The sequence below is a fragment of the Meriones unguiculatus genome, chromosome 7 (genome assembly GCF_030254825.1).
Source record: "Meriones unguiculatus strain TT.TT164.6M chromosome 7, Bangor_MerUng_6.1, whole genome shotgun sequence".
Classification (NCBI taxonomy): Eukaryota; Metazoa; Chordata; class Mammalia; order Rodentia; family Muridae; genus Meriones; species Meriones unguiculatus.
In genome coordinates, this window is record NC_083355.1 from 40103431 (window position 1) to 40131286 (window position 27856).

At 50.3% G+C, this 27856-nt stretch overlaps 1 protein-coding gene across 1 annotated transcript; it reads right to left on the reverse strand.

Moving 5' to 3' along the window:
• On the reverse strand, window positions 1-27856 carry Adap2 (ArfGAP with dual PH domains 2). Its single transcript, XM_021630964.2, has 11 exons — window positions 27617-27856; window positions 26825-26955; window positions 24955-25046; window positions 21420-21499; window positions 19569-19681; window positions 15858-16004; window positions 9740-9823; window positions 6158-6220; window positions 4424-4501; window positions 3302-3530; window positions 1-2023 (listed from the first exon to the last, which is right to left on the reverse strand). The coding sequence occupies exons 1-11, from the start codon at window positions 27708-27710 to the stop codon at window positions 1989-1991; spliced, it is 1146 nt and encodes a 381-aa protein (XP_021486639.1). The 5' UTR covers window positions 27711-27856; the 3' UTR covers window positions 1-1988.

Here is a 27856-nt window from a genome sequence, read left to right on the forward strand (position 1 = left end):
TCTTGTCAACTTTTTTAATATGAAAACTCAGATCCATATAAAATGTTCGTTCACAGATAGGAAAATAAATGTTCATTTACATTTCATCTAGATTCATCAGTGCTGTGCTCTCTGTATATATAGAAATGCACTCATGTGCATTCCATTCATGAACATATAGACACGTACAGACTTTAGTTGAAATTTTTAGTTTAAAAATTGGCTGCAAACATCACTATGTCCTACTTCAGTATGTGTCACCTGAGAACAGGAACATCTGTTCAGACACATCATGATCACCACAATTGTGTAACATTGTTAGCTACTGTACATCCAGATTCTAACTTACCCAACACCAGTTATGTCCTTTACAGTGACTCTCTTGTTTTTCAAGACAGAGTTTCTCTGTATATCCTTGGCTGTCCTGGACTCACTTGTAGAACAGGCTGGCCTAAAACTCAGAGATCTGCCTGCCTTTGCCTCCCGAGTACTGAGATTACAGGTGTGTGCCATCACACCTGGTTTGTGACTTTTTAAAGTTATTTTATATTAGTGTGCTGGTGTCAGATGCCCTGGAACTGGAGTTACAGACAATTGCAAGCTGCCATGTACGTGCTGGGAATTGAACCCAGGCCCTCTGGAATAGCAGCCAGTGCCCTAAGCAGTTGAACCATCTAGTCAGCCTCAAGGTTTTTCTCTCTGTGTTTTTGAGACAGGATTCTCTGTGTAGCTCTGGCTGTCCTGGAACTCATTTTGTAGACCAGGCTGGCCTTGAACTCACAATGATTCCCCTGTCTCTGCCTCCTAAGTACTGGGATTAAAGACATACACCACTACCACCATTAGCCAGCTCCCCTCAACCCCATAAGATCTACTTATTTACTATCTATAGTGTTCTGCCTACATGTACACCAGAAGAGGGCACCAGATCTCATTGGTGGCTCTCATGGCTGTGAGCCAGCATGTGGCTGCTGGGGATTGAACTCAGGACTTTAGAAAGAGCAGGCAGCCATCTCTCCAGAGCTTAAAATCCGGGTTCTAATCAAGAATCCCATACTTCATTTAGCTGCCATGATTTGGTATTGTTTGGAGGTTTTGTTTGTTGAATGGGGGTCTCAAGTAGCCCAGGCTAGCCTTGACCTCTCTATAATAGAAGAGCCTCTGATCTTCCTGTCTCTATTTCCCTAATGTTAAAATTATAGGTATCACCACCCCTGGCTTTGGTCTGTCTGTGTCTCCTCCTCCTTTCAGTTTTTTTTTTTTTTGAAAGAAGTTCTCTCTATATAGCTCTGGCTGTCCTGGAACTCCCTACGTAGACCAGGCTGCCCTTGAATTCGAAGATTGCCTGCTTCTGCCATGCTGAGCACATGGGCCTAAAGCCATCTATCACCACACCTGGCCAATTTTATCTTTTATAATATTGACATTTGAAGAGTCCAGGCTAGTTACATAGCAACACGTAAATAACATAGGAATGTCTGATTATTTCTTCATAGTTAGGTTTAAACCTTTACATTTTTTTCCGCTTACACAATGCTGTGGGCACTTTTTTATTATTGTGTCTCTACCCCCTCTCTGTAGTTTATGTTGTTGTTTGCCTGCTTGCTTGTGCTTCTGTTTTTTGAGACAAGTCTTGCTACGTAACTCAGGCTGGACTTGGAAAATGGACTCTCTGTACTGTCCAGGCTGGCACTGAACTAACTCATGGCACTCTTGCCTCCCGAGTGCCATTAGTGCATCGCCATGCCCAACACAGTTGTGAGAAAGCCTTCAGCACTTCCAGGCTTGGAGAGCTGAATTCTTCTCTGCACCAGATCAAGACCGGGAAATGTTTGCTGAAGGATCCCGGGGAGCCTTAGGATAAACCACACCCGGAATCTTGACTGAGTTCACTGACTGACAGGGGCGGCTGCAGGCCTCAGGGCTTCCTTCTGGACAATGAGAGCAGAGGTGAATGCTCCTCCAGGACCTCATGTGTTCAGTGCTCTGCCAGGATCCTCCTAGGTGGGTCACCTGAGGCCACAGCCAGTCTCTGCTGATACATCTGCAAAGGAAGGAAGAGGGCTGGCGAAGGTGGCCGTGCTAGCCTCGGTCCTGCTGGAGGAGAGGGGCAGCTGAGGGGATGGAAAGGGGAATCCCCAAATTTGGGGACACATTCTGTCCAGAAAATCTCTGGCTGCTTGTCTGGCTTTACTCAGGCTTTCTATTCTTTAACGAAATAATGAATAAGTGTGCAGTGACAGAGGGAGCCATGGCAACACTGAAAGAAAAGAGAACTTTAAATGAGAATAAAACAGAAAAGAACAGATTGAAGGAGACAGTCAGGAACAGGCACATAGGTTAAAACAGAGAGGAAAGCAGGACCAGAGACTTTGGGATTCAGGCCCACAGAGAACGGAGGGCAGCAGCTGAAGTGCTCCATTTGCCTTCTGTGTCCTTGGCTTTGGGAACTGGACAGTGAAGATGGTTGTGGGTTGGGGTTTTTGTTTGTTTTGTTTATGTTTTAGTTTTTGGTTTTTTGAGACAGGGTCTCATTATGTAGCCCCTGGTTGTCCTGGAACTCATTACGTAGAGCAGGCTGACTTTGAACTCAGAGTTCTGTCTGTCTTTGCCTCTCAAGTACTGAGATTAAAACCATGCCCTAGTTAGGAGGCCCAGCTGTGACAGCTGTATTTTTACTGGTGAGTCTAGGGTGGCACAAGGGCTTCACCAGAGGCTTTTGAGGACACCTGTTCATTTTGTATTCTTCCAAATGCAGAACTTTTCCTTTATGCCCTAGAAGCCTGGCCCCGGGACAGATGCTTCCTCCCTAGCTCAGCATATCTCTGCTTTTCGGGCTGTCAACAGATGGGAACAGTCTTCTTGTGACACATCTGGGGTGAAGAGGAGGAGCAGGGGAGGGAGACAGACAAAAGGGAGGGCAGAGGAGAGGGAGAAAACTAAAAATAACCTTCCCTCTGGGAGGGGAGGAATCCAGAGTCCCAGGGGACGCCCAGCAGGTCAAGCTCTGCTAAGGGTACCAAACCAGCATTTTCTTATGAGAAAAAGGACAAGGGTGTGAGGAGTCTGAGCAGCCGGGAGGAGCCAGTCTCTACAGCTCTGCTCAGACCAGACTCCTGAGGATGGCTGCAGTGAGGAAGTTGGTGCAGAGGGGATTTTCTGGCAGTAATGTGCAGTGTGTGTGCTTTTCTCTGGCAGGAAATGAGGGCGACTGAGAAAGCTGAGTCAGGCGCTTCCGGGACCACAAGTGAAGGAGGCCTTTTCTGCCCTCACCCACAAGAACCCCTAACTCCACTCCCACCCGCCCACCCCTGCTTCTCACTGAGGAGGTGGAGGGGTGACAAGGGGCTGCACAGGACATCGCGCAGACTCTCCAGCCATTCTCGCTGCTCCTTCTCGCTGGGACAAGTGAAGATGAACTTCCGCTCTGGAGTGACGACAGCGAGGCCAGCCTTCCAGCGGTTCCCTCGGATGCCCTTGGGCAGCTCTTCACACACTTCATATCCCTGCTCCTTGCTCCCCAGGAAAACCTGGCCCTGCTCAAAAGCATCCTGAGAACGGAAGGCACGTGGTCAGGAGAGGCCACCTTGAGGCAGAAGAGCCCCCGAGGCCCAGCCAGTCCCGAGGTCAAGCTTGGTTTAAAGAGATGTGCATGTCATTGCCAGATGTGACCCCGAATCTGAAACCATAAAACTTAACATACGTTGCACGCAAACCTGCTGAAAATGCTAACATACAGAGACTCCACCAGGCGCTGGGAAGGCAAAGGCTGGTGTTTTACTTTGTTTTGGCCACTAGTGATTGAGTTTAGAGCCTTGAACATCTTAGGCACTGAGCAGAACCTAACACACACACTCTTTAATTTTGAGATAAGGTCTCAATAAATTACCCAGGTTGGCCTTGAACTTATTCTGAAGCCCAAGGAGGTCTGAATTTGCAATCCAACTGCCTCAGCTTCCCCAGTAGCTGGGATGACAGGCTGGTGCCCACAGGCCCAGCTCAAGTGCTTTTACATGTCAGCAACTTTTATACCCATCACGGCCACTTCTGAGCCAGGCATTTATGCTAAGCTCATATTTTGCAGAAGAGAAATGCTTCCTTAAAGAGCTATCAGCACACACAGCCTAGGGCATAGCAGGGCTGAGCCCAGAGCTCAGCCAAACTGGACTGTCCCCAAGCCCACATCCCTCACCACTCCACTCCGGACCTCCTAGTTACAAGGCTGTGCTTACACCTTACTTTAACCACAATTGTCAGCACTAAGGATCCTGACTCAGAGCTGCGTGAGAAGCAGGGGTACAGAGGAGAAGCAAGGGTACAGGCTTTCCTGTCACGGGTTCCCCTGCCCTGGGATTCTGGGAGACGGTCCTTCTGTATATTCTGAGATCAGCACCAGCCCACCTGACTGGGAACATGCTCCGGAGAGAGGAGGAATGGCTCTTACCAGGGGGTTCTTATAATACAGCAGCCTCCGCTCCTGCGGATCCAGAGCAAACCACCTTTTCTTGAAGGGTTCTCTCTGCTGCAAAAGAAGGAACCTCTTACCAGACATGACAAAGCTAGGCACAGAGGTCAGGGCCAGTTCAGACAAGAGGCCATCACACCAGTCTTCCAGCCTAGCTTCTGCAATCAGACGGGCTAGAGCTTTTCTCTGGGGCCAGTTCCTGGGAATGCACGGCCTCCCCAGAAAATGGCTCTATAATGGCAGGGCTGAGACTGGGGTCCAGCCAAACTAGGTCTATGGTCCACAGGTCTGAGCCCCTGGTCAGACTCTGGGTCTTATGTTCTGTTTGTTTGTTCATTCGTTTGTTTGGACACAGGGTTTCGCTGTGTAGTCCCGGCTGGTCTGGAACTCGCAGGGATCCCCCAGCGTCTACCTCTGGAGTGCTGGAATTAAGGGGATACACCACCACCTGCTCAGATTCTGAAGGCTCAGCTCAGCCTCTCCCTGCACCTCCTTCCTCCCTCCCCGCTAGCTTTGCTCTGCACCTCCAGGTCCCGCCTGCAAGTGAAAGGGGTACTTCCCTCTTAGGCTGTGCACAAATAAGTCTCAGAAGAAGGAAGCCTGGGAAGTCAGTGGTGGCCCCTGCTCACAAAGCTGAAAGTGCTGGCCTTGGCTCAACTAGGTCAGGGGAGAGAAAGGCCTGAGGTAAAAACCAAGGACTGTGCTTGGCATCTGAGGGAAGGAGGTTGTCATCACCATTTGACTTGAGTTTCCAACTCCTGAGCACCAGCCCCCTTTTTTTGAGGAAGTGTTTCCTTGTGCAGCCTTGTTCTGTAGACCAGGCTGGCCTCGAACTTACAAAGATCTACCTGCCTCTGCCTCCCTGAGTGCTGGGATTAAAGGTGTGTACCACTACCACCACGGGGCTCCTGAGGCTTTCTTTCACACTGTCCTCCAACACCTTTCAGGACAACAAACGTCCTGTAACACATTGGAGTTGTATTTTTGCATTGAACCCCTGATCTTGTGCACACTAGACAAACGCTCTCACCGTACCCCACTTCACGTTACTAAGTTTTCAGTTTGAGATTGGGAGACAGGGCTCACTAAATTGTGCAGGCTGACTGAATCTCTTATATAGGCCAAGCGAGCTTCGAACTTGCAATCCTCCTGCCTCAGCCTCCTAAGGATCTGGGTCTGTGCAACTGTGCAATAATTGCCTGGTTTACAGGAAAGCCCAGGCTGCTCCTCCTCCTCCTTAGGTTAGCGAGAAGGTGAAGGACCTGGTGAGGGGAGCAGGCTTAGTCACCGGGAGGCAGGCTGAGTTGTGAGGAGGAAGGGCACGAGGCCACAGCTTTTTCTTACACCGTCCTGGTGGACTCTTAGCACAGCGGACTGAAATATCTACTCAGAAGCTGTCTCTCTAGGGGATTCCTTCTCAGCATTGCTCTCCCGGGGTTAGAGTCTCATGGAGAGCGGAGGGCAGACACTGGTGGAGCTGACAGGGTGGTCCACGGGAGGAAGAAGCCCCTGCAGCCATGCTGGGTCACACACCAGCCAACTCCCAGTCTCTACTCAGTTCTTTAGTGCAGAAACTCACAAATATTGGTAGTCTTCCTTTCTCTCTCCCTTCAGCCCTCCACCCCACCCCACTCCACCCCACCCCCGATTTTCTGCGTTATTGATGGTAGGGATATAACCATATCAAGTAACCCAGAAAACAGCAGCATGTACCTTTGGGCCAGTCTTCTCCATGAAGCCTTGTTTGAGGTAGTTCCTGGTGATGAGAGGCACGAGCTAAGGGAGAAACAGAGGCTGATGCCCTATTCACACACAGAGCTTAAGGTTCCAGACTGAACCCAAGACAAAGGAGAAGTGTGGAATGGGACAAGATGCGCAGTTGTGGTTTTTAGGTTATATTTGGAGTGTGTACTGGATATAATACAAATATTTCAACAAAGCCAGTCAATGGCCCCGATGTCTACAGAGTTTTACAGCATGGCTCAGTTTTGTTCATCCCAGAGTATAGAACAGGCCAGGCTGTCAAGAGACCCACTTGTTGACAGAGGCAGGCAGATCTCAGAGTTTGAGGCCAGCCTGGTCTACAGAGTGAGTTCCAGGACAGCCAAGGCTATACAGAGAAACCTTATCTCAAACAAACGGAAAAAGAGGAGGAAGAGGGAAAAACAAACATCCCACTTGTCTCTGCGGCCATGGCGGGCTCTGAGTACACTCCCCAACCACGCTGGGTGATAGATTTTATCAGCCTTACCTTACTCAGAAACCAGGCCAAAAAGAAAAAAAGAAACCAGGCCATGGAGACGTGGAAGAAGACTTTGCTGCAGTCACGTGGCTGCTAGCATGAAGAGGTGGGATTCACGGGCCGGCCTCCTGTGTGCCATTACACCACTATGGTACCAAAAGGTAAAGATGGCTGACGGAGCCCTCCGATCAGACCCCCCACTGTGCTGAAGCCAGCTGAGACCTGCCTGGTCACAGATCCTGACACAGGCCACGAGGAGGAGACTGCAGGGTGGACAAACAGAGAAAGCTCTGGCCTACGTTAGGAGACCGCCAGAATCCTAGCACCACTTCTGGCCTCAAGCTGCTGTTACTTTGGGAGGCCTTCTGTCTCCGGGGGCCTGCTTCCCCTGTGCTCTCTGACGGCCCTGACAGCGTGCTTTCCTACTCAGGGAAGCTTCCAGGGATGGACGGTGACTTCCTAGGTTTCCTGGAAGAGAGGAGACGGGGACTGGACGACTCCATAGAGTGTCAAATGGAAGTCCAGATTCCTAAGGACACAGCAGGGCCCCGGGCTGCAAGGGCAAGGCTGAGGTGGAATCTCAGGAGTCCCAACAGGAAGAAAGAGAGGAACCCTGCGGCCCAAAGTGAAAATCTACGCTGGACTGCTCCATTTCTCCTAAAACATGTTCTACAGGATTTATCCACTGTTTGGAGAAAACAGGCCCCCAAAGTTCATAGTCTGAACTTGAAACATTAGTCTAGTCTAGGCCCAGAAGAAAACGGGAGAAACAAGGGAAGCCACGAAGCCACGTGGCTGGCATTCTCCTTCAGCACTCTCTTCCTGTAATTTAGACACTGGCTCACTCCATTCTTATAACAGCCCGGCACGTGGCCCTGGGTCATGGTGACATGACAGATGAGCATACTGGAGCTCGGAGGTAAATGTCATTTTCTGGGCAGCACACTGCGCTTAGACTACAGTTTATGTACACTTTTTGGGGGTTTTGGTTTGGTTTGTTTTTTTGAGACAGGGTTTCTCTGTGTAGCCTGGCTGTCCTGGACTCGCTTTGTAGACCAGGTGACCTCAAACTCACAGAGATCTGCTGGCCTCTGCCTCCCTGAGTGCTAGGATTAGAGGTGTGTGCCACCAAGCCCGGTTTATGTGTGCTTTTTTCATTCTCTTACTCCACCCCTGCTTTCCGTCCTCCCTCCACTCTGTCATGGTTTTTCTGTGTATCCCAAGCTGGCCTCAAACTTTCAGCAAATCCTCCTGCCTCAGCCTCCAAAGTGCTCTACTACTGAGCCACACCCCAGTCCTGTGTGCATTTCAGATGAAAGGATTACAACTCCGCAAAGACTTCCAGCACCAAATTCTTAAACCTGAGCACCACACCTAGATATAGGAAAGACAAGAGAGGCAGGCGGGATAGGATGATGGTTGGGGAAGGAGGCAAGGGGACACTGAGGACAGCGGTCAAAGACAGACTTTCTCCACACAGGTTAGCAAAGGCAGGAAGCCAGGCCAGATTAAAAAAGGCTGAGCACCTGCTCTATGCCCTCCCCTTGTCGCCTCCTCTCTCCTGGGTCAGCAGTCAGCACTTTGGACTCTCCCTGAGCCAGCAGTGACCAGCTCTGGGTGCTGACTAAGCACCCTGACCTCAGCTTTGGGCCCTGACCCCCAGCCTTGCTGGCACCGTGCCTGGGAAACTTCCAAATGAGTACATCACGGGGCCTGAAGTTGACCTTATCCCAGCTGCTCAGCAAAGAGAGTGTGAACTCTGGAAATTGAGGAACATTTAGGCTTTCAATGAGGGTCTAACAAAAGAGACTAAAACTCTAGGGTAGCCAGGCACGGTGGTATATGACTGTAATCCCAGCACTCAGGGCTGTAGAGGTAGGCAGATCTCTATGAGTTTGAGGTCACCTGGTATACAAAGCGAGTCCAGGACAGCCAGGCTACACAGAGAAACCCTGTCTCAAAAAAAAAAAAAAAAAAAGAAAAGAAAGAAAGAAAAAGAAAAAAGAAACTGAGTCACAAGTGGGGGACCCAGACAGTCGCGTCCTTGGGGCTCGCTGGCCAGCCTACACTAATGGGAGCGCCCAGGCCAATGAAGAGAGATTGTCTCAAGGTGGATGGCATCGGAGGAATGACACATGGGGCTGGCTTCTGGCCTCCACATGAATGCACACAGACATGTACCTTCATCTGCACATACATGTACACACACATGTATGTGTGCTCATACCTTTAACTGCAGCACTCAGGAGGCAGGGGCTGGCAGATCTCTGTGAGTTCCAGGCCAGCCTGGTCTATACGGTGAGTTCTAGGCCAGTCTGGGCTACACAGTGAGACTGTGTCTCAAAAAAATGACAACACCAAAACAAAACAAAACAAAGCCACATCCTCAATTAGGAAACGTCATAGCTAGAGGGGACCAACCACTCTCTTCCTAACACGAAAACACGCTCGGAAAGGCACTGTGAGTCCTGAGGGTCACACGGTGTGTCAGTGACAGAGACCAGCGAGGGCCTAGGCCTCCTGGCTTAAAACACCATCCTCTGCACCGTGTCCTTCCAGTTTCCCCAGACAAGCCTGCAGGACACAGATGCGGGTCCCAATGTCAGAGGACGATCAAAACGAAGTTCTCAGCTTGCTGCTCCCACCTCAGGCAGATCCACTTCTGTAGTGAGGAGGATCCCAACATCTCCGAAAGGACAGAGCGCCACAGCCAGCGACACAGCAGTGGAAGGGTAAGGGCTCCATTATTCATGTAATGGAGTGAATAATAATCGCCAAGCCCCATTGCCTGTTGCAAGTAATTACTATATGGAAAGAGTTATGAGATAAAATGGGTCAGAGCGCTTGGCACGCAGCAGAGAGGGCTCATTTACATATTTTAGTGGGTGAGATCAGAGAGATGTTCAAAGGCTGAGGCCCTTGACCCTGCAGATAGTTGTCATCCTCCAGTCTCCCCAGGATTTACCTTCAATAAGCCTAGCAGAGCCCCTGAGTGACACAAGAGAAAAAGGGAAGTGATGGGGACTCAGAAACAAAGCCCACATTTCGCTCACCTCAGACTCCGGGAGATCAGGAAAGGCCGACTTTAGGTATTGCAGGCGGGCTGCTCGGAGAGCATTGAACCAATCCACTATTTCCTGCCAGGGAAAATTCAAAGTATGCGCAGTGGTGAGACGGGTGGAGCAGGGTTACAGCACACTCACGTGCGGTCAGGAAATATAGACATCCCTCAGTCCCATCTGGGGACATCTGGAGAGGGTGACATCAGAGCCTCGGGGGCTGCCCTGAGCTAGTCACAAGTCACAGACAGGAAGAGCTCCCAGGCACGGAAGAAGACCCCTGTGAGCCGAACAAAAGGGCTTAATCCACTTCCTAAAGTCTACAAGCATCATCTGGATTCCTGTTAGGAGACTGGTGTGGAGAGGGCCTGAGGCTGCAAACCCTAAGACTCTCAGGTGGGGTTGCATATGGGGATGCTCCTCCATCAGAGACGCTCAGGATGCAGCGTGCACAAAGGCCACAGGTAGATGTCGCGGTGAGGGAGTACATCCTTCATAATCGTGGGTCCCCATCCTCTCACCTGGAGACCCCCATTTCCAAGGCTTCCTCAGTGGCTCTACAAGCAGCTAGCCTTTCCTTTTCTTCATTCTCCCCCCGTGCTTTCATTTTTTTATATATGTATGTGTGAGTGCCTACATGTATGTGTGTGCCACCAAGTGTGCCTGCAGAGGAGAGAGGAGGACTTTCAAGGTCGCCTGTAACTGGGGTTATAAAGCAGCTGTGAGCCACCACGTGACTACAAGGAACTGAACCCAGTTTCTCTGCAAGAACAGCAGTGCTCTTAACTGCTGAGACATCTCCCCAGCTTCCCCCCTCTACCCCGTTTACAGTCTCTAAGGAAGCCTTCTACAGTGGATCTGTAGCTCCAGAGCCTTTTTTGCTTTTTGTTTGTTTGAGGTACAGTCTTATGTAGTCCAGGCTGGCCTCCTCAAACAGGTAAGTAGCACAGGTTAGCCTTGACTTCTTTTTTTTTTTGTTTTGTTTTGTTTGTTTTTCAAGACAGGGTTTTTGTGTTTTTTTTTTTTCTGTGTAGCCTTGGCTGTCCTGGAACTTGCTCTGTGGACCAGGCTGTCCTTGAACTCACAGAGACCCACCTGGCTCTGTCTCCCAAGTGCTAGGATTAAAGTCATGTGCCACCACTGCCCGGCTCTAGCCTTGAACTCTTGATCCTCCTGCTTCTTCCTCCCACATATGAGAATTGTAGCTGTGCACCACCTCAGCTTTTCATTTTATTCTTAATTTTGATACAGGGTCTTGCCATGTAGCTTACACTTGAACCTTGTTGTAATCCTGCCTCTACCTCCCAAGTACTGGAATTAGGTGTTCATCTTGCCTTTTGTTCATTTGTTCTTCTTGTCTGTTTCTTTCCATCTTCCTTTTTTCTAAGAAACTGTCATTGAAAACTTATGCTGAGGGGCCAGAGAGATGGCTCAGTGGTTAAGAGCACTGTCTGCTCTTCCAGAGGACCTGGGTTCAATTCCCAGCACCCACATGGCAGCTCACAACTGCCTATAACACCAGGATTTAACACCCTCACACAGACATACATGCAGACAAAACAAAAATGCAAGAAAAATAATTTTTTTAAAAGAAAACTTATACTGAGACTGGGCACAGAGGCGCACACCTTCAATTGCAGCACTCAGCAGGCAGAGGTAGGTGAATCTCTATGAGTCTGAGGCCAGCCTGATCTACAGAGTGAGTTTCAGGACAGCCAGAGCTACACAATGAGACCCTGTCTCAAAAACCATGAAGAAAACTTATACTGAGACAATCAATAACTTGAGCACAGAGCAACGGGCTGGAGAAGTGGCTCAATGGTTAAGAGCCCTGCCTGCTCTTGCCAAGGACTGGGTTTGGTTCCCAGCGCTCACATGGCAGCTCACAACCATCTCCAACTCTAGTTCAGGGGACCCGACGCCCTCTTCTGGCCTCCATAGGCAGTGCATGCACATGGTATAGAGCAAAGCACAGAGGCAAAACATCTATACACACACAGCATAACAAAAGAAAGCACAGAGCGAGATGCTGCCAAGAACATGACGCAATGCGTAATTTTCTATTGCGGCACCTCCAAGAGCTCTAAACCCTGAGCCTGCTTTGACCTGAGATGATCACTGTTCCTTGCATAGGGACCTGTTCTGCTTGCTATTAGGAACCAAGTATTATAATAACTTAAAATGTAACCATCTAAAATCCAGTTCTGCCTCTGTATTGGTCCAGCTGCTGTAGCCAAGGCAGGGTGGGGACCACAGGAGTGTGGGTGGGGTTGAGGAAAAGTTCTAAGAGAAGCAAGGCTTAGGCAGGATGGAGCAAGCGCCAGAGAATCTATTACGACCTCTCAACTAAGCTGTGGAAGGAATGGACTGTTGTAGGTCAAAGGCGGGAGGGCGGGAGGGAGGAGCAGCAAAAGATGGTGAGAGTGTGGGCAGTGAGTGGGAGGAGCAAACTGAAAATCATGTATTTATATACACAAGCGTGTAAACCCTAACCCAACAACCCCTGGTGCCTGTGACATGCCCTAGGCTCTACAGCGTAACCCTGCACACTTCACACTCACACCACCTCATGCTCCTCCTCCCTCCTGCCCATCCGCTCTCTGACCCACAACAGTCCATCCACCCCACACATTAGTTGAGATGATATAACCGATTCTCAGGCCTTTGCTCCTGCCCAAGCTTTGCTTCTCTGAGAACTGCCGACCTGACCATCAATCCCACACCCCACCATCCCCACCCTGCCTCGGCTACAGCAGCTGGACCAATCAGCATCAGGACTGAACTTATCAGATATGCTCTCTTCCCAGGAATTTGGGATGAGGCAAATTTGGCGTGGTGCCGGGCTCTGAGGCACTGCAGTGATTGAGAAAGCCTTCTGAGTGTGGTTTCAGCAGAATGCAACAAGTTCCTTTCTACCCCCCAAGCCAGACACACAGGCGGAGCAGGACACCTGGGCTCTCCCGTCCTGGTCCTGTCTGTTAAGAGCTTTCCTGGTAGAGTATGTTAGCCCAGGCCTACAACCTCAGCAGGAGGAAGGCTGAGGCGGGAGGATTGCTCCAAGTTCAAGGCCAGCTGAGCTACATAGCAAAACATCACTCCTCCCTAAAAAAGAAAGAAAATTTAAAAATGAAAAACAGAAGTTCTTGGGTCTTAGGCATTAGGTAAATGGGCACACCCCAGGAAAAAAAAGGTACCTGGCGTGTACATGGGTTATAGTCACAGCATAAAGAAAAGCAGTGAATGCCCCCAACATCTGCTACAACCTGGAGCCAACAGTAACCGCAGCTGCCGATAATGCTGTCATTGCACCCTGTGAAACACTTCCATGATGATGGCTTACGGTCACTCACCGTAGAGCCAGCTGTGGTGGTGTATGCCTTTAATTGGCGCTCAGGTACACTCAGGCCAGCCTGGTCTACACCTCAAGTTCCAGGCCAGTTAGGGCTACCTAGCGAGAGCTCCTCAAAACAACAACAAAACCTCCACTCACACGAAACCAATCAACGAGCAAAATAAAAGCCCTGAGAGAGGTGGACCCTAGAGAGCAGTCCTGAGTCACCTCCCCAGTTAGGGGTCCCCTGGAAAGTCCATTCATCTAGCTCCAGATACCTGCTGCTAAGCCTATCTCACCAGCAGGTCCACGCTCACACATAAAATAAGATGAAGAAGTCTAATTTCAAAAAAGTTTTTAGCCAGGCGATGGTGACACACACCTTTGATCCCAGCACATGGGAGCCATAGGCAGGTGAATCTAAATTTGAGGCCAGCCTACAAAGCAAGTTCCAGAATGGCCAGGATTACACAAAGAAACCCTATCTCAAAAAAACAAAAAGTTGTTAAATGGGTGCAGGGTTGAAGAAATAGCCATTGTGTGACCCCAAAGCAAGTGACCTGACATTTCCCTGTCCCTTGAATGTAGGGAAAAAATATTTTCAGGATTGTCAAGCATTAAGAAATGAAGGATACGGGGCTGGAGAGATGGCTCAGCAGTTAAGAGCACTGACTGCTCTTCCAGACAGCCTAGGGTAAATTCCTAGTACCCACAAGGCAGCTCACAACTGTCTGTAACTCCAGTTCCAGGGGATCTGACACTCTCACACAGACATACATGCAGTTCTCTTTCTTAGCTGTTTCTGCTGGCTACGTTCCTTGGAGCCCGTCTAACCCTCCTTTTAGGAGATCTCTGACTTGTCTCATAACAGCAACCAGGAACAGCAAGGTGGAAGCAGGAACAGCCTTGTTCTTTCCCAGAGCACCACATTCTCTGGGCTCTGGCATTTATTCTTGCTCCAGAGTCCTGTTTTAAACTATCCGCAGCTGGCAAAGAGCTCCTCTCAGAGCCCGCATGAGGCAAATAGTCAGCTACTGTGGACCATCTGAATCAGCCCCACATCCCACACCTGGGAGCAAAACAAAAACACGTTTATATCTAGAACAGGGGTGTTTTGCCTGCATGTGTGTGTATGTATCACAACCACGCCTGATACTCAATGAAGCCAGGATAGAGTATCGGATTCCCCCATAGCTGGAGGTACAGATAGTTGTGAGGTACCATGTGGGTGCTTGGAGTCAAAACTGGGTCCTCTGGAAGAACAGCCAGCGCTCTTATCTGCTGAGCCATCTGTCCAGCCCCAAAATGAATAGTCACAGGCCACCCCAGACCTGCTCGGTTAGAAACTTTAAGAGTCTTGAGTGATTAAGACACACGAACACATTTGAGAAGCATTATGCTTCTATAATCCCAGCACTCGGCAGGCTGAAACAGGAGGCTCATGGGTTTGCGCTCAAATTAGGATATATAGCAAGACCGGAGATCAGCCCAGTGAGGGCGAAGCAGTCAAGCAAATGAGAGTGTCCTCAGCATAGCCGGTGATGGAGGACCTTTAACTTGGCCACACATGCTCTGCCTCCCTGAGTGCTGGATTAAGGGCGTGTGCCGCTGCACCCGGCTTTGTTCTTCCTCTCTCCTTCCTGCTTGTACATCTATGCAGCGCATAAGCGTCCTGTGCCCACAGAAGTCAAAGAGGACATGGGATGCCCTGGAACTGAAGCTCTGTGTGAATCACTTTGTGGGTGCTGGGAATTGAACCCAGGCCCTCTGCAAGAACACGGAACACTGCACTAAGCCATTCCTCCACCCCTAAGACTCTCCTGGTCTTAGGACATAACGATGCTCTTGGTTCAGTGCGACATGTGGAAAGAAAGGCCCTGGCCCAATCCATCCTCCTTCCTCCAAAATCAGTCTTTGGCCCTACCCAGACTTTCTTTTTCTTTGTTATTTTTGTCTTGTTTTTGGGTTTTGTTTCTCTCTGTGTGTATGTGTGTCTCTGTGCAGCCTTGGCTGTCCTGGACTCACTTGTAGATCAGGCTGGCCTCAAACTCAGAGATCTGCCTGGCTTTGTAGACCAAGCTGGCCTTGAACTCACAGCAATCCACCTGTCTCTGCCTTCCTGAGCTGGAGTCAAAACTACGTGCTACCATGTGTAACTTTCTTTGTTTTTTGTTGTTTCCTCAATATGTAGCCCTGGCAGGCCTGGAACTCACTATTTAGAGCCTCAAACTTAGAGAGATCCTCCTGACTCTGGCCCCTTAGTGCTGGAGGCTGCTGTGTGCCACCACAGCCAGCAGATTTGCTGTTTCTGGCTATGGTCCCCTCTGCTAACTTTTCTCTTTCTCTCTCTCTCTTTTTTTTTTTTTTTAAAGATTTTTTTCCTTATTTATACAACATTCTACCTGCACACCAGATCTTACTATAGATGGTGTGAGCCACCCTGTGGTTGCTGAGAATTGAACTCAGGACCTTTGGAAGAACAGCGAGTGTTCTTAACCTCTGAGCCATCTCTCCGGCCCTAACTTCTCTCTCCTTGATGACAGATGTGCACTGCCCATCAGTATGTCCCAGTACTTGCTGGGTTCATCTCTTACATCCACTCTGCCTGCCTCAGCTCTCTGGCTCAGAGCACACTGTAGAAGCTGATTAAGGCAAGCAGCAGCAGCAGCAGGTCCTAAGAGGCAGCTGAGTGCATAGTGAAAGGTGCACCGGAGGTGATGAGCTGAGCCCATCAGCTGGGTGCCATGCTGGAGGCTGCGGAAGTGACTTGAGACAGCTTACCTTCCCATTGTCATGATATACAAACAGATTCCTGGTGCGGCCCTCTCTCCTGTAGGTGATCTGCAGCCCGTGGGGATGGCCTATCTTCTCTGTCTGGAAGGTGGCATTCAAGTCCTTGATGTTGATGACAGCCTTCGGGGCTTTCGCCTAGAAGAGAGAAAGAGGATCCTCAAGACACTGAAGGCAACAGGTGCCTTCTTGCTTTCTAAGAGGAGAGCAATATTTAACCCCCACCCCCAGCAATGACTGAGGGTTCTCCTTGCCCTGCGTCCTCCCTGGACTGGCCTTTGCAGCGGTTTTCAGCGGTTTCCTCACTCTGCTGGGAAGCCGTTTTGCCTCTCTGTGACTGAAACCTGCATCTCTGGTGCTAGAGAAGAGCATCTCTTCTCAGGTTTCCCGAGCTCTACTGTCTTTATATTTATCACACTGTTACTTTTGTCTTTTGCTTTGCTTTGTTTTGTTTTTACGAGACAGGGTTTTTCTGCGTAGCCTTGGCTGTCCTGGACTTTCTCTGTAGACCACAGTGGCCTCAAACTCACAGTAACCCGCCTGCCTCTGCCTCCCTGAGTGCTGGGATTATAGGCATGCACCATAGAGCCCAGCTTGCTGGGTTTTGTTGTTTTGTTTTAGAATTTTATGCACATTGGTGTTTTGCCTGCATATATGTCTGTGTGAGAGTATCAAGTCTTGGAGTTACAGATGTGGGTGCTGGGACTTGAACCTGGGTCTTCTGGAAGAACAGTCAGTGCTCTTAACCGCTGAGACATCTCTCCAGCCCTTTTGTTCGTTTGTTTTGTTGTTTGAGACAGGGTTTCTCTAACTAGCCCTGGCTGTCCTGGAATTCACTCTGTAGACCAGGCTGGCTTCACACTCAGAGCTCCACCTGCCTCTGCCTCCCAAGTGCTGGAATTCAGGGCACGTGCCACCACCACACCTGACTGCCCAGGTTAGTCTTTAACTCTTGGGCTGAAACCCTGTCCTGCCTCCAGGGAAGCTGTAACTCCACTTAGCTTAACTCTTTGCACAACCCAAACATTTTACATAAAAATGAGTTACTTTGATGACAGGGAAAAAAAATTCCACTTTGGGGAAAAAATTTTTTTAAAAGAAAAGGTCCATATAGAGTGCATTTCTGTAATCTCAACATTCAGAAAAATGAGGCAGGCCAATGGGCTACCCAGCACAATCTCATGTAGAAACAAAATAACCCGTTGTAACCTGCATAAACTCTATAGCCCCTCTTTAGCTCTCAGCATGACTGTGGCTCCTCTGTTAACACCTGCTGTAGCCTTTAGCATATCAGAAGCCATTTTGCCTCCAAGTCTCCATTTTGATCATAAGGTAAAATTAAGTTCAAGTTTCCAGGCCAGCGTGTCTGAGACCAGGATACAATTCAATAGTTCAATACTTTCTGCTTAGAATAAAATAGATGATAAATGCAAGTTCCGTTTGAGTTAAAGATTGAAACGTCTTGCTACGTTCCTTACTCCCCAGAGCTGGAAAGTCCCCCAAGAGCTCCCCTATCCTTAAGCCCAGCCAATCAGTTTAAAATGCTTTGTCTAGCTACCTAGATACAACACAATACACTTGGAACAAAATCCATTATGTTTGGCTAGCCAAAATGATGTAATGCCGCCCCCCTCGCTTCCTACAGCTGGTTACCTGGTTATAGTTTTTCGTATGAAAACAAAACAAAACAAAACTGCCTTAGAAACAGACTGGTGGGGGCTGGAGAGATATCTGAGGTAAAGAGCACTGGCTGTTCTTCCAGAGGTCCTGAGTTCAATTCCCATTAACCACATGATGGCTCACAACCATATGTGATGAGGTCTGGTGCCCTCTTCTGTGTCCTCTTCTGGCCTGCAATCATACATGTATGCAGAAGACTGTATGTAGAATTAATAAATAAATCTTAAAAAAAGAAAAACCCGCATCATAGTCTGGCTCCCAAGTCCAAATTATGGTCCTGACTGGTCAGTTTTTGTTCATTGTTCACTAAACTTCCATCAGTCTGAGTCTGGTGCCTTAGTATGCGGCTCTTCCTGAACCCATAAACAAACAAACACGAACACAGGCCCCTGCCTCCCCCACTGCCCTCAAAACACAGCATACTGGACCGGCTTGGAACTGAAAATCAAATATCGTTTATCCAGTCAGGGAGGAAACCCTGTCATGGAGACCAAGTCACAGCCACCAGCGGGCCTTGGGCCCTGAATAACCACAGCAGAGCTTTATCTTCCTGCCTTGAAAACAAAAACAAAAACGTTGAAAAAGCAACTTGTCAGCCTACATGGTGGCACACCCCTATAATCCCAGCACTTAGGGAGGCAGAGGCAGGCAGATCTCTGTTGAGATCAAGGCCAGCCTGGTCTACAAGGTGAGTCCAGGACAGCCAAGGCTACACAGAGAAACCCTGCCTCGAAAAAAAAGCAAGTTGTCAGTCTTTAAATGGTAGGTCTCCATTTCCACTTGGAGGGTTAATACTCTTCTCTCTAAACATTTTTTTTCTTGGGTGGGGAGACAGGGTTTCTATGTGTAGCCCTGGCTGTCCTGGACTCACTTCGTAGACCAGGCTGGCCTAGAACTCACAGAGATCCTCCTACCTCAGCATCCCAGAGTGCTGGGATTACAGGCATGCTCCACTGAGCCTGGCTGAAATATTTATCTTTTTGTTTTGTTTTTCAAGTCAGGGTTTCTCTGTGTAGCCCTGGATGTCCTGGACTCTTATTTGTAGACCAGGCTGGCCTTGAACTCACAGAGATTAGCCTAATTCTGCCTTCTGAGTGCTGGGATTAAAGGCATGCACCACCATGTCCCAGCTACTCCCTAACACTTTTCCCTCAGTCCCAGACACAGCAGCTAGCCCTACCTCTGCCTGCTCCTCTAGGGGTGAGAATGCCTCCAGGCCATGCTGAAGAGCCCTCAGGTGGGCTGCTCCTTCACAGTCACTCTGTTAGCACTTTTCATTTCTTCTGTTCTCTAATCCTAGAATGCTCCAGGGCTTGACACGGCAGCTGGCCTCCCTATCCTCACCACTTCCTGTTCTCCCACTGGGCCCCAGATACCCTATCCATAAGGTTATAGAATTGTGTCCCTTCCCTTAAGCAAGGCTGGCTACATGATTTGTCTTGACCCTGTAGAATATACTTCCTGGCCTGGCCTTTGGGAGGCTTGGAAATTTTGTTTTTTATTTGTTTGTTTGGTTTGGTTTCAATTCATTTTAGTTTATATGTGCATAAGTGTTTTATCTCCATGTAAGTCTGTGCATCACATACATGCCTGATTCATGCAGAGTTCAAAGGAGGTGCCGAGTCCCTTGGACCTTGAGTCCTGGGGGTGGTTGTTAGCCACAGTGTGGGTGCTGAGAACCACACCAGAGTCCTCTGCAAGAGCAACAGGTGCTCTTAACTGCTGAGCCATCTCCCCAGCCCTTGTTTACACAGACAGGGGCTTGCTATCCGGCCCAGGCTGGTCTGGAACTCAGAGATCCTCCAGCTTCTGTGTCCAGGGTGCAGAGGCTAAAGGCATGTTCCACCACGAAGTGGACCAGACTAAGCTCATCTTGAGTGACCAGAGTGCAGTTGCTACTGAACTGGATTGACTGTTGCCAAGGGAAAGTAGGGAAATATTATGCTTGCCAGGGCTGAAGTTCCCTGTAAGACTAGGCCGTAGTGAGAGGAGTGAGCCTGAGGAAACCAGGCAGCCTCTTACCTCCTCCTTGGTGTAGTACTTCAGGAGGCCTTCTTTTGCCAGAAGGACAAACCTCCTCCTCAGGAACTGTGCATTGTCCCGTCCTCGCTTCCACAGGAACACTTCTCGGTTTCCTTAACCACCAAGGCAAGAAGTGAACCATGACGTCAGCATAAGCGAGCTAATGGGAGGCCCAAGGACCTGAGGGCAGACGAGCTGGCACCTACCACTCACATGTAGCCAACCTAATTGGGCTCATTCATGGTCCTGTCTGGGGCCAACTTGATGTAAGTTCAGCCTCCACCCACTATGCAAACCTTACTTCCTTGGCTCTCCTGAGAAGACAGGTGGGGCAAGCTGAGGAAAGAGGTGTGTGATGAGTTCGATGCCAGTCTTGGCTACATAGCAAGACCATGTCACAGAAAAGAAAGGAAAAGGTGTTGGAGAGAGGGTTCAGCAGTTAAAGGCACTTGCTGTTTTTGCAAAAAACCTAAATTCAGTTTTCAACACACACACACACACACACACACACACGGTGGTTCGCAACCATCCATAACTCCAGTCCCGGAGGCTCAGACACTCTCTTCTGAGCTCCGAGGACGCCAGGACTATATGTGGTGCACACACATATATTCGGGCCAAACAATCATACACGTAAATATAAAGTTAAGATGTTTTAATTTAGGTTTTTTAAAAAGGAAGGACAGAGAGAGGAGGGGAGGAGAGAAGAAAAGATCTTACGACCAAGCATTGAGAAACTGGACTGACTCTGAAAGAGGTCCTGGGCTAGGAGGTGTCTTAGCTGGTAGAGTCTCTCACAGCGTCCAAGAAGCTTTGGATTTAACCCCCAGAACTGCATAAAGTCGGTTGTGGCGGCACGTGTCCATAACACTGACATTCAGGAGGTAGAGACAGGAAGATCGGGGGTTTGAGGTCACCCTTGGCTACACAGTGGGTTCAAGGCCGGCCTGGGACACATGAGATCTTGCCTCAAAAGAGCGAAGGCTGTGTGTGTGTGGTGGTGCACACCTCTGATCCCAGCACTCGGGAGGCAGAGACAGATGGATCTCCGTGAGTCTAGGGCCAGCCTGGGATACATTAGGAGCTTCAGGCAAGCCAGGGCTGTATAGTGAGAGTCTGACTAAAAATATATAATTATACATTATATACATCATATATTCCTAGCCAACTTCGACACTGACATCAACCTGATACAAGCTTAAGGGTTTAAGAGTGACCTCAAGACATCTACTAGTTGAGAAATAATTTGCACGCCTGGAAGCTGAGCTCCTTCAAGACCTTTGTTCTCTCTGGTCAGTGCCAGCCTGAGAATTCAAGTCAGTGGAGTGAAAACTGCCCTGGTCCAGGGCTGCCAGTGATGCTGTACCCTGCATGAGTGTAGAAAGAGAGGCTGAAATCAAGCTTAAGGGTTTAAGAGTGACCTCAAGACATCTACTAGTTGAGAAATAATTTGCACGCCTGGAAGCTGAGCTCCTTCAAGACCTTTGTTCTCTCTGGTCAGTGCCAGCCTGAGAATTCAAGTCAGTGGAGTGAAAACTGCCCTGGTCCAGGGCTGCCAGTGATGCTGTACCCTGCATGAGTGTAGAAAGAGAGGCTGAAATCCAGTGCATGCTCTTACCAAGCCTACCTCCCCCCTCATAGACCTCAAAACATTAAGATGGGCTGCCGAGATGGCTCAGTGACTGAGAGCGCTGGCTGTTCTTCCAGGGACCCAGGTTCAAAGCCCAGCTCCCACATGGCTCACAACTGTCACAATTCCAGTCCCAGGGAATCTAATACCCGGCCCTGGCCTCTGGTGCACTGCATACATATGGTGCTCATACATACATGCGTACAAAGCAGTAAGTTTACCTGGGGGAAAGACAGCTTTCTCTTCAGCCATAAACTCCTGTCTCTCATACTTAGCTCGAATCCATTGTTCCTTTAAGACTCTAAAAAGAGAAGAGGTCAGTTGTGTCTACTTCAGTGTCTTCCCACAGTGCCCTTCCCAGACCCTGCAGCAGAGGGTGGGGACAGCCCAGCAGTTGCCAACTCAGAACACCCAGAGGTTCTCCTCCTCGGGATGTTAACGCTGCCCGTGCTGGAGGACTGGCTCTCTGTAGTGGGGGTGGGGTGGCCTGCGCTTTATGGAATGTGCAGCTGTACCTCTGGATTCTGCCTCCTGGATGCCAGTAGCTTCTTCTCTCCAGATGACACAGCAAGGGAATTTGTGCATTGAGAAGCAATGGTGAAGATAAACTCCCTGGACTCTTAACCTGCCCCCTTCCCCCTCCAACTCCCTGCTCTTGAACTTGAGTCAACACCATCCTGGACCTGCTGATGAACTCTGGGCCACCACACACCACAGAGAGCGGACTGGCTGAACTTTGTTTTATTTATTTATCTTGAGAGGAGCTCCAGGGCGGCCCAGGCTGACCCAGAGGTGTCCAAAGTAACTGAGAATGATTTTGAACTCACGATCTTCCTGCTTCTACCCCTCAGGCGCTAGGATTACAGATGTGTGCCACCATATCCAGTTTTAGGCAGCACTGGGGATCCAACCCAGATCTTTAAGCATGTTGAGTAAGCACTCTATAAATTGTGCTACACTGCCAGACCAAATTACTGAACATCTCTAAGTTTGGGAAATCAGCCAGGAATATACCCAGCCCTCCCAAGTGCTGTTGAGGTAGGCTGTTGTATATAAAGAACCCAGCACCCTACTCAACACATAGTAGGGTTTTTTTTAATGCCGTGTCCTACTATGGAGGCTGGCAATGAACTCGCGGAGAACTGCCTGCTCCTGCCTCCCAGATAGTTAGATGAAGGCGTGTCTCCCAGCACCGGGCTCACGGGAGGTCCTTAATGCTAACCTCAACCAAACGTTATCCTTGGCTGCAGCTGAGAACAAACTTATTTCCATTGTTTGTTCCTTGTCTCTGCCAGGTACATGTTCCAAAGGTTAGCTGACTGAATGCCCTGGGAACAGCAGTGACCTTGAGCTGTGCATCTGGCCCAAACAGGTCACCTGGAGCTCTGGGTTGCCCTGGGCTGTGTGGATCAAGGGGACCAAAAGTTAGAAGGCATCTCTGTGCATGCTGGGAAGTGCAGCATAAATCTGAGAGTGGATTTGCTGCCAGCTGCAGGTAGAAGCCTGGTTGAGAGAAAGATGGATGGACAAGAGCCAGGAAAGCATGAAAGATATGATCTGCTGGTGTGGTCCTTCTCCTTTTCCTTGGTCATGTTTGAGCTCCTGGTATTATGACCCTCCTCTTCCTCTTCCCTTTTGCTTCCTCTTTTTTAAAAAAAAATACATTTAGGCTGGTCGTGGTGGCGCATGCCTTTAATCCTAGAACTTGGGAGGCTGAGGCAAGCGGATCTCTGAGTTCAAGGCCAGCCTGGTCTACAGAGCTAGTTCTAGGACAACAGACCTACACAGAGGAACCCTGCCTTAAAATAAATAAATAAATATTTAAACCACATGCATTTATTTATTTATTTTGTGTGCATCTGTACGTGTGTCACTGCTCTTGATCCACATGCATATGTGGGAACCAGTTCTCTCTTCCCTTCATGCAGATCTCTGGAATGTAGCTCAGGTTCTCAAGCGTAATGGCGGGTGCCTTTACCCACTGGGCCATCCTGCAGGCCTTCGCTGTTACTGTTTTGTCACGGGGTCTTACCATATTGCAGTCCAGGCTCGTCTCAAACTCAAGCCACTCGGGCCCCAGTCTCCCTAGGATTACAGGTGTGCACTATCATACCTGGTTTGGCATTGTCTTTCTTGAGCATGGCTTCACATCTGCCCTTCCTGGTGGCTGAGCTTCAGAACCCACATAGTCTTTTGGTGCCTGAGCCAGCTTAAGTTGGAGTTCTGTCCCTTACAATCAAGGGTTCTTTTTGGCCTTTAATATGCATCCCCAGTACCTTCCCAAGGCACAGCCTTGCCCACGGGACAGTGAGAACAGCACCTGGCCCAACACGGAGATGGGAACCTTGGGCCATAGGACCAGCACCAGGGGAGAGGCTAGAGACTGGAGACTGCGGGGAATGCATTAGTTTTAGAACTGGAGGAAAGTAGTCACCAGCCCTCAGTCAACGGGGATCCAAACGCAAAGATGTCTGTAGGAGTCGTGAGAAACAATGCTGGAGCGGGGCGGGGGAGAAAGCCCATGAAGGAGATGCTGTCCAGGGCCTCTGGAGTAAAGGCTGAGTGGTGGCATGGGGCTAGATGGGTTAGCCCCTTTCAAGGGGTGTCCAACATAAGGGTCACCTCAGGGGTCTGAGAGACCGGGTCTCACTGTAAAGCCGACACTAAGAAATGCATGAAGCCGGCCATGGTGGCGCAAGCCTGTAATCCCCGGACTCCGGGAGGCAGAGGCAGCCGGATCTCTGTGAGTTCCAGGCCAGCCTGGTTTACAAAGCGAGTCCAGGACAGCCAAGGCTACATAGGGAAACCCTGTCTCCAAAAAACAAAAAAGCATCAAAGCTACCATTCTGGGTGACACAGGAGACACACAAATGGTATCATTTGATCTATCTACATCATGTTGTAAGGCATGTTCTTGTCTATGTTTCTGAAGAGGGACTTGGGCTACATGCAGAGGGACATCCAAAGGCCTGGGTGGCTTGGCCACCTTCTTATAGGTAGAGTCGGGAGGAGGGGAAAGCTGAAGCCTTCCGAATTTAAAGACGTCTTTCACTCCCACTCCATGTACATCCGTAGTTCTTGGGTCACCTAGCTGCAAAAGCACAGACCCACCAGCCACAGTCACATATTTGTGCAAGGCCCAAAAGCATCACGCCAAGACTTAGTGGCTCAAATACAACTTTCCAGCCATGCTTGCATGAGATATCCCTTTTCCTGAGTATACCAGACCCTGTCCTGTGAGTCCTGAGTGAGGCTGAGTCCCTAGGAAAGAGGCCTAGGCTCAGGGAGTCAGCCCTGCAGAGGTTTTGGGTCATTAGGTTCTCACCTTTACAACCCCCACTCCCCCCGCTATACTGGGTTTTTCTAATGCTCCTTCAGGTTCTGTCTCTGAATTTAGGGTAACAGGTCTCCTTGCAGGGTTGGCACACTCAGGAGGCTCCACAAATATCAATGGCTTTTGTTTCGTTTGAGGCAGAGTCTCAGCCTGTGCTGACTTCCAACTCAGTGTGTAGCTGAGGCTGACCTTGAATTCCTAACTGTACCCTCCTCACTCCCATCCCAAGCACTGGAATTACAGACTTCTGCCACTACACCTGGTTTAAACCAGGAATCCTACGCACCTCAGTGATCATGCCAAACCCATCCCTGAAACAAGCATCTAGCCAGGTCCCAGGAGAACTCAGCTCAGACAAAGGTGCCAGGGGCAGAGAAGGGCTGGGAGACCCCTCCCCAGATTGTACGGAATCACTCACTTACAGGCAGTCATTGGCCTGAGGGACATAGTAGAACGCTGGGACCCTGGCTTCAAACTTGGCTTTCACACTGAGGTTCCCGTTGTGGGTCATGAACTGTAAGACAAGAGTACATTGGCATAATTGTAGAACTTGAAAACGAAATGGAAATGAAACTATGGTCTCCCCAGAAGACTGTGGTTGCTGGGTGTGGTGCTCCACACAGGCTTTTAATCCCAGCAGAGGCAGGCAGCTCTCTGTGAGGATGGCCAGGGCTATGTAGAGAAACCCTGACTCAATAAAATAAACGAATAAATAAATAAACAGTCAGTGTTTTTTGCCTGCCCCAAGGCAGGGTCAGGAGAAATCACCTCTGAGGAGGCTTCTCACCAGGCATGGAAAGCCTGGTTTGCCATATCTTATATAGTCCTTTACAGTCCTCACACAATAGCTTTCTGCGTCCTCTCAACCATTTTAACACTACCCTTCTGTATGTAGAGAGGAAGTTAGGTGGCTTGTCAAGGCAACACAGCTAGTTAACACTGAACCCAGTTCTGCCAGACCACGAAGATCACGCTTTTTCCTCTCACTCCTTCCATAGAGTGCCAAGCTCCCTTACAGACCTTAAAGTCTGCAGGACACTGGGGTGTCTGAAGAACGAGAATGGCTGCTAGCCCCATAGAATACCCCCTGTCACCTGGAACTCAGAGTGGGCATCCTGTCCAGTGACATGCTGAGGTGCCAGCGGGCAGTGGCATAGCTGGGGAAAGGGCAGAAACGATGAACAGTCCCTGGGGACCCTGGAGATAAGTCAAAGACGTACTGCCTTTGAGCCCCAGCGCGGCCTGAGTGACTCTAGGAATCTCACCTGTCTCCGTGAAGACATTACGGGGGAGTTAGAAGAAAAAACAAAAACAAAAATAAAAACAAAAAACCTATTTGGGCTGGTTGGCAGAGTACCTGCCTTTCCCATCACAGAATGTAAGCCTTGAGAGGGCAGCCTCTTTGTCTGGTCAGCAGGCTCTTCCCACCACGAACACAGCAGCCTTACAGTTCCATCTGTGGCGACTGAGCAGTGAAAAGCCCAGCCCAGCTCCTGCCGCAGAATGGAACTGCTCAAGGATGATACCCTCTTCCCCAGAGGCCCTTGAACCTCTCGGTTCACCGATGCGCCCTTGACCTGCCTGCTCTTTTAAGGTTTTCTGGCCAAAAATGGCTTCACCACCCAGGCTGAGGGCTCCTGCACACTAACTGGGCAGGAAAGCAGAGTGGGCTAGGAAGGTGGAAAGGAACGTAGGCTATGAGGGTGTTTCTCTTCCTCAGTTTCTGGCTGCTACCAACAATGACAGCAACTGTTCATTCACTGGGTGCCAGGGCTGAGCCTGCGTTATTCTCACAGCAGCCAGTGAGAGGCTGGTGCGTGCCCACAGCATGGGCGTGGAAACAGAATCCACAGCTGAGATTAAGGAACTAGCCCGGGGCAGCAGTGAAAAGCGCTTACTGCTCTCACAGAAGACCTGGGTTCAATCTGCAGCCGCTCACAACTGCTTGTTACTCAAATTCCAGGGGGTCTGATGCTTTCCTCTGGCTTCTATGGGTTCCTGCGCATTTGTGGCAAATGCCCATACATACATTCAGGTACATACACATCTTCACACACACACACACACACACACACACACACACACACACACACTCCTTGTAGGAGGAGCGAGTGATTAGCTTGGATTTGAACTTAGGGCCCTCCCCTAAGCCACGGTCAACTAGTCCGTGTGTCCCCTCATTACTCATCTCAGCTCTCCGGGCTCCATTTTCCTCCCCGGTGGAACACGAGGAGGAGCACCCGCGTCCCGACCCGCGCCCAGTCCCGAGACTGCACATGCTCGCCGCTCTACCTCCACCATGCTGTCGTCCCAGAAGTCCAGTCTCACGGATTTAACTTTGCTGATGTCTGGGAAGTTGCGGTGGACCCCGGAGCAATGGAGGCAGATGAAGATCCCCAGCTTGTACGAGGCCCAGTCAGGATCTGCGGGGTGGAAGGGCGGGATCTTCGCTGAGCCGGACCAGGACTAGACTAGGGTGCAGGGACAGGCCGGGCCGGACAGTAGGATTCTGGGTCGGAGGCCAGCACTGCCCATGGCAGCAATCCTTTCTCTGGTGGTCCCCAACCTTGCACCACTGAGGTGACAGCATGAACTGTGCTCAGCCGTCCCCGTGGCTCGGAAACAACCCAGGAGACCTCGGAAGGGGGAACCGAGAAGAGCGGGCGACTGGGGGATCTGCTCGGGGGCTGGAGCCAGCCACATTAGCATCCTCAGGGTCAACGCGCGGCCGTGAGGGTCGCGGTGGCCCAGGAGGCACCGAAGGTGAGGACCTCGGGGTCCGAGGGCGCAGGAAGGGCCCGGGGTCGGAGACGCTGTCCAGAGCCGGGTCCCGGGTAGGAGGGTGAGAGGGACCCAGGACACGGACCGCATCTGGTGCGGAGCGAGGACGAAGGTCCTGCTGGGCTTCGGAAGCAAGGAGACGGAAGACCGTCGGGGCCACCAGAATCTCTCCAGCCAGAGTGACTGGGATCCCGCGTGAGCGGTGAGTCTGGGTCGCGCGCAGACGGGCTGCTAGGGAAGGGGCCGGCGGGCCGGGAGCCGGGCCGTGCCTGGCTGCACCTGCCCCGCACGCTGCGCCCTTACCCGCAGCCCCGCAGTCGGCGCACCGCGCGTTGCCGGTGCCCGCAGCCTGAAGCAGCTCCAGCAGTCTCTTCTTGTTGCGCTCGCGGTCGCCCATGGCCGGCCCAGAGGTCTTACCGGGGCTCAGCCCCGTCACCTCCGCGCTTCCCGCTCCTGGACGCCCATGGTCCTGCGTTGGCCTGGCCGCGGGAGAAGGACTCAGATCCGCGAGCCTCTAGGCCAGTTCTGCCGCCGGCCCAGCCC

Excerpts from the sequence above, each read along its gene's own strand:
- Adap2 (XM_021630964.2), bottom strand. The coding sequence starts at position 27,710 with ATGGGCGACCGCGAGCGCAACAAGAAGAGACTGCTGGAGCTGCTTCAG. Across the intron at positions 26,956-27,616 it reads CGCCGACTGCGGGGCTGCGG|ATCCTGACTGGGCCTCGTAC; the intron begins GTAAGGGCGCAG and ends TCCACCCCGCAG. Across the intron at positions 4,502-6,157 it reads TGGAGAAGACTGGCCCAAAG|CAGAGAGAACCCTTCAAGAA; the intron begins GTACATGCTGCT and ends CTTCTTTTGCAG.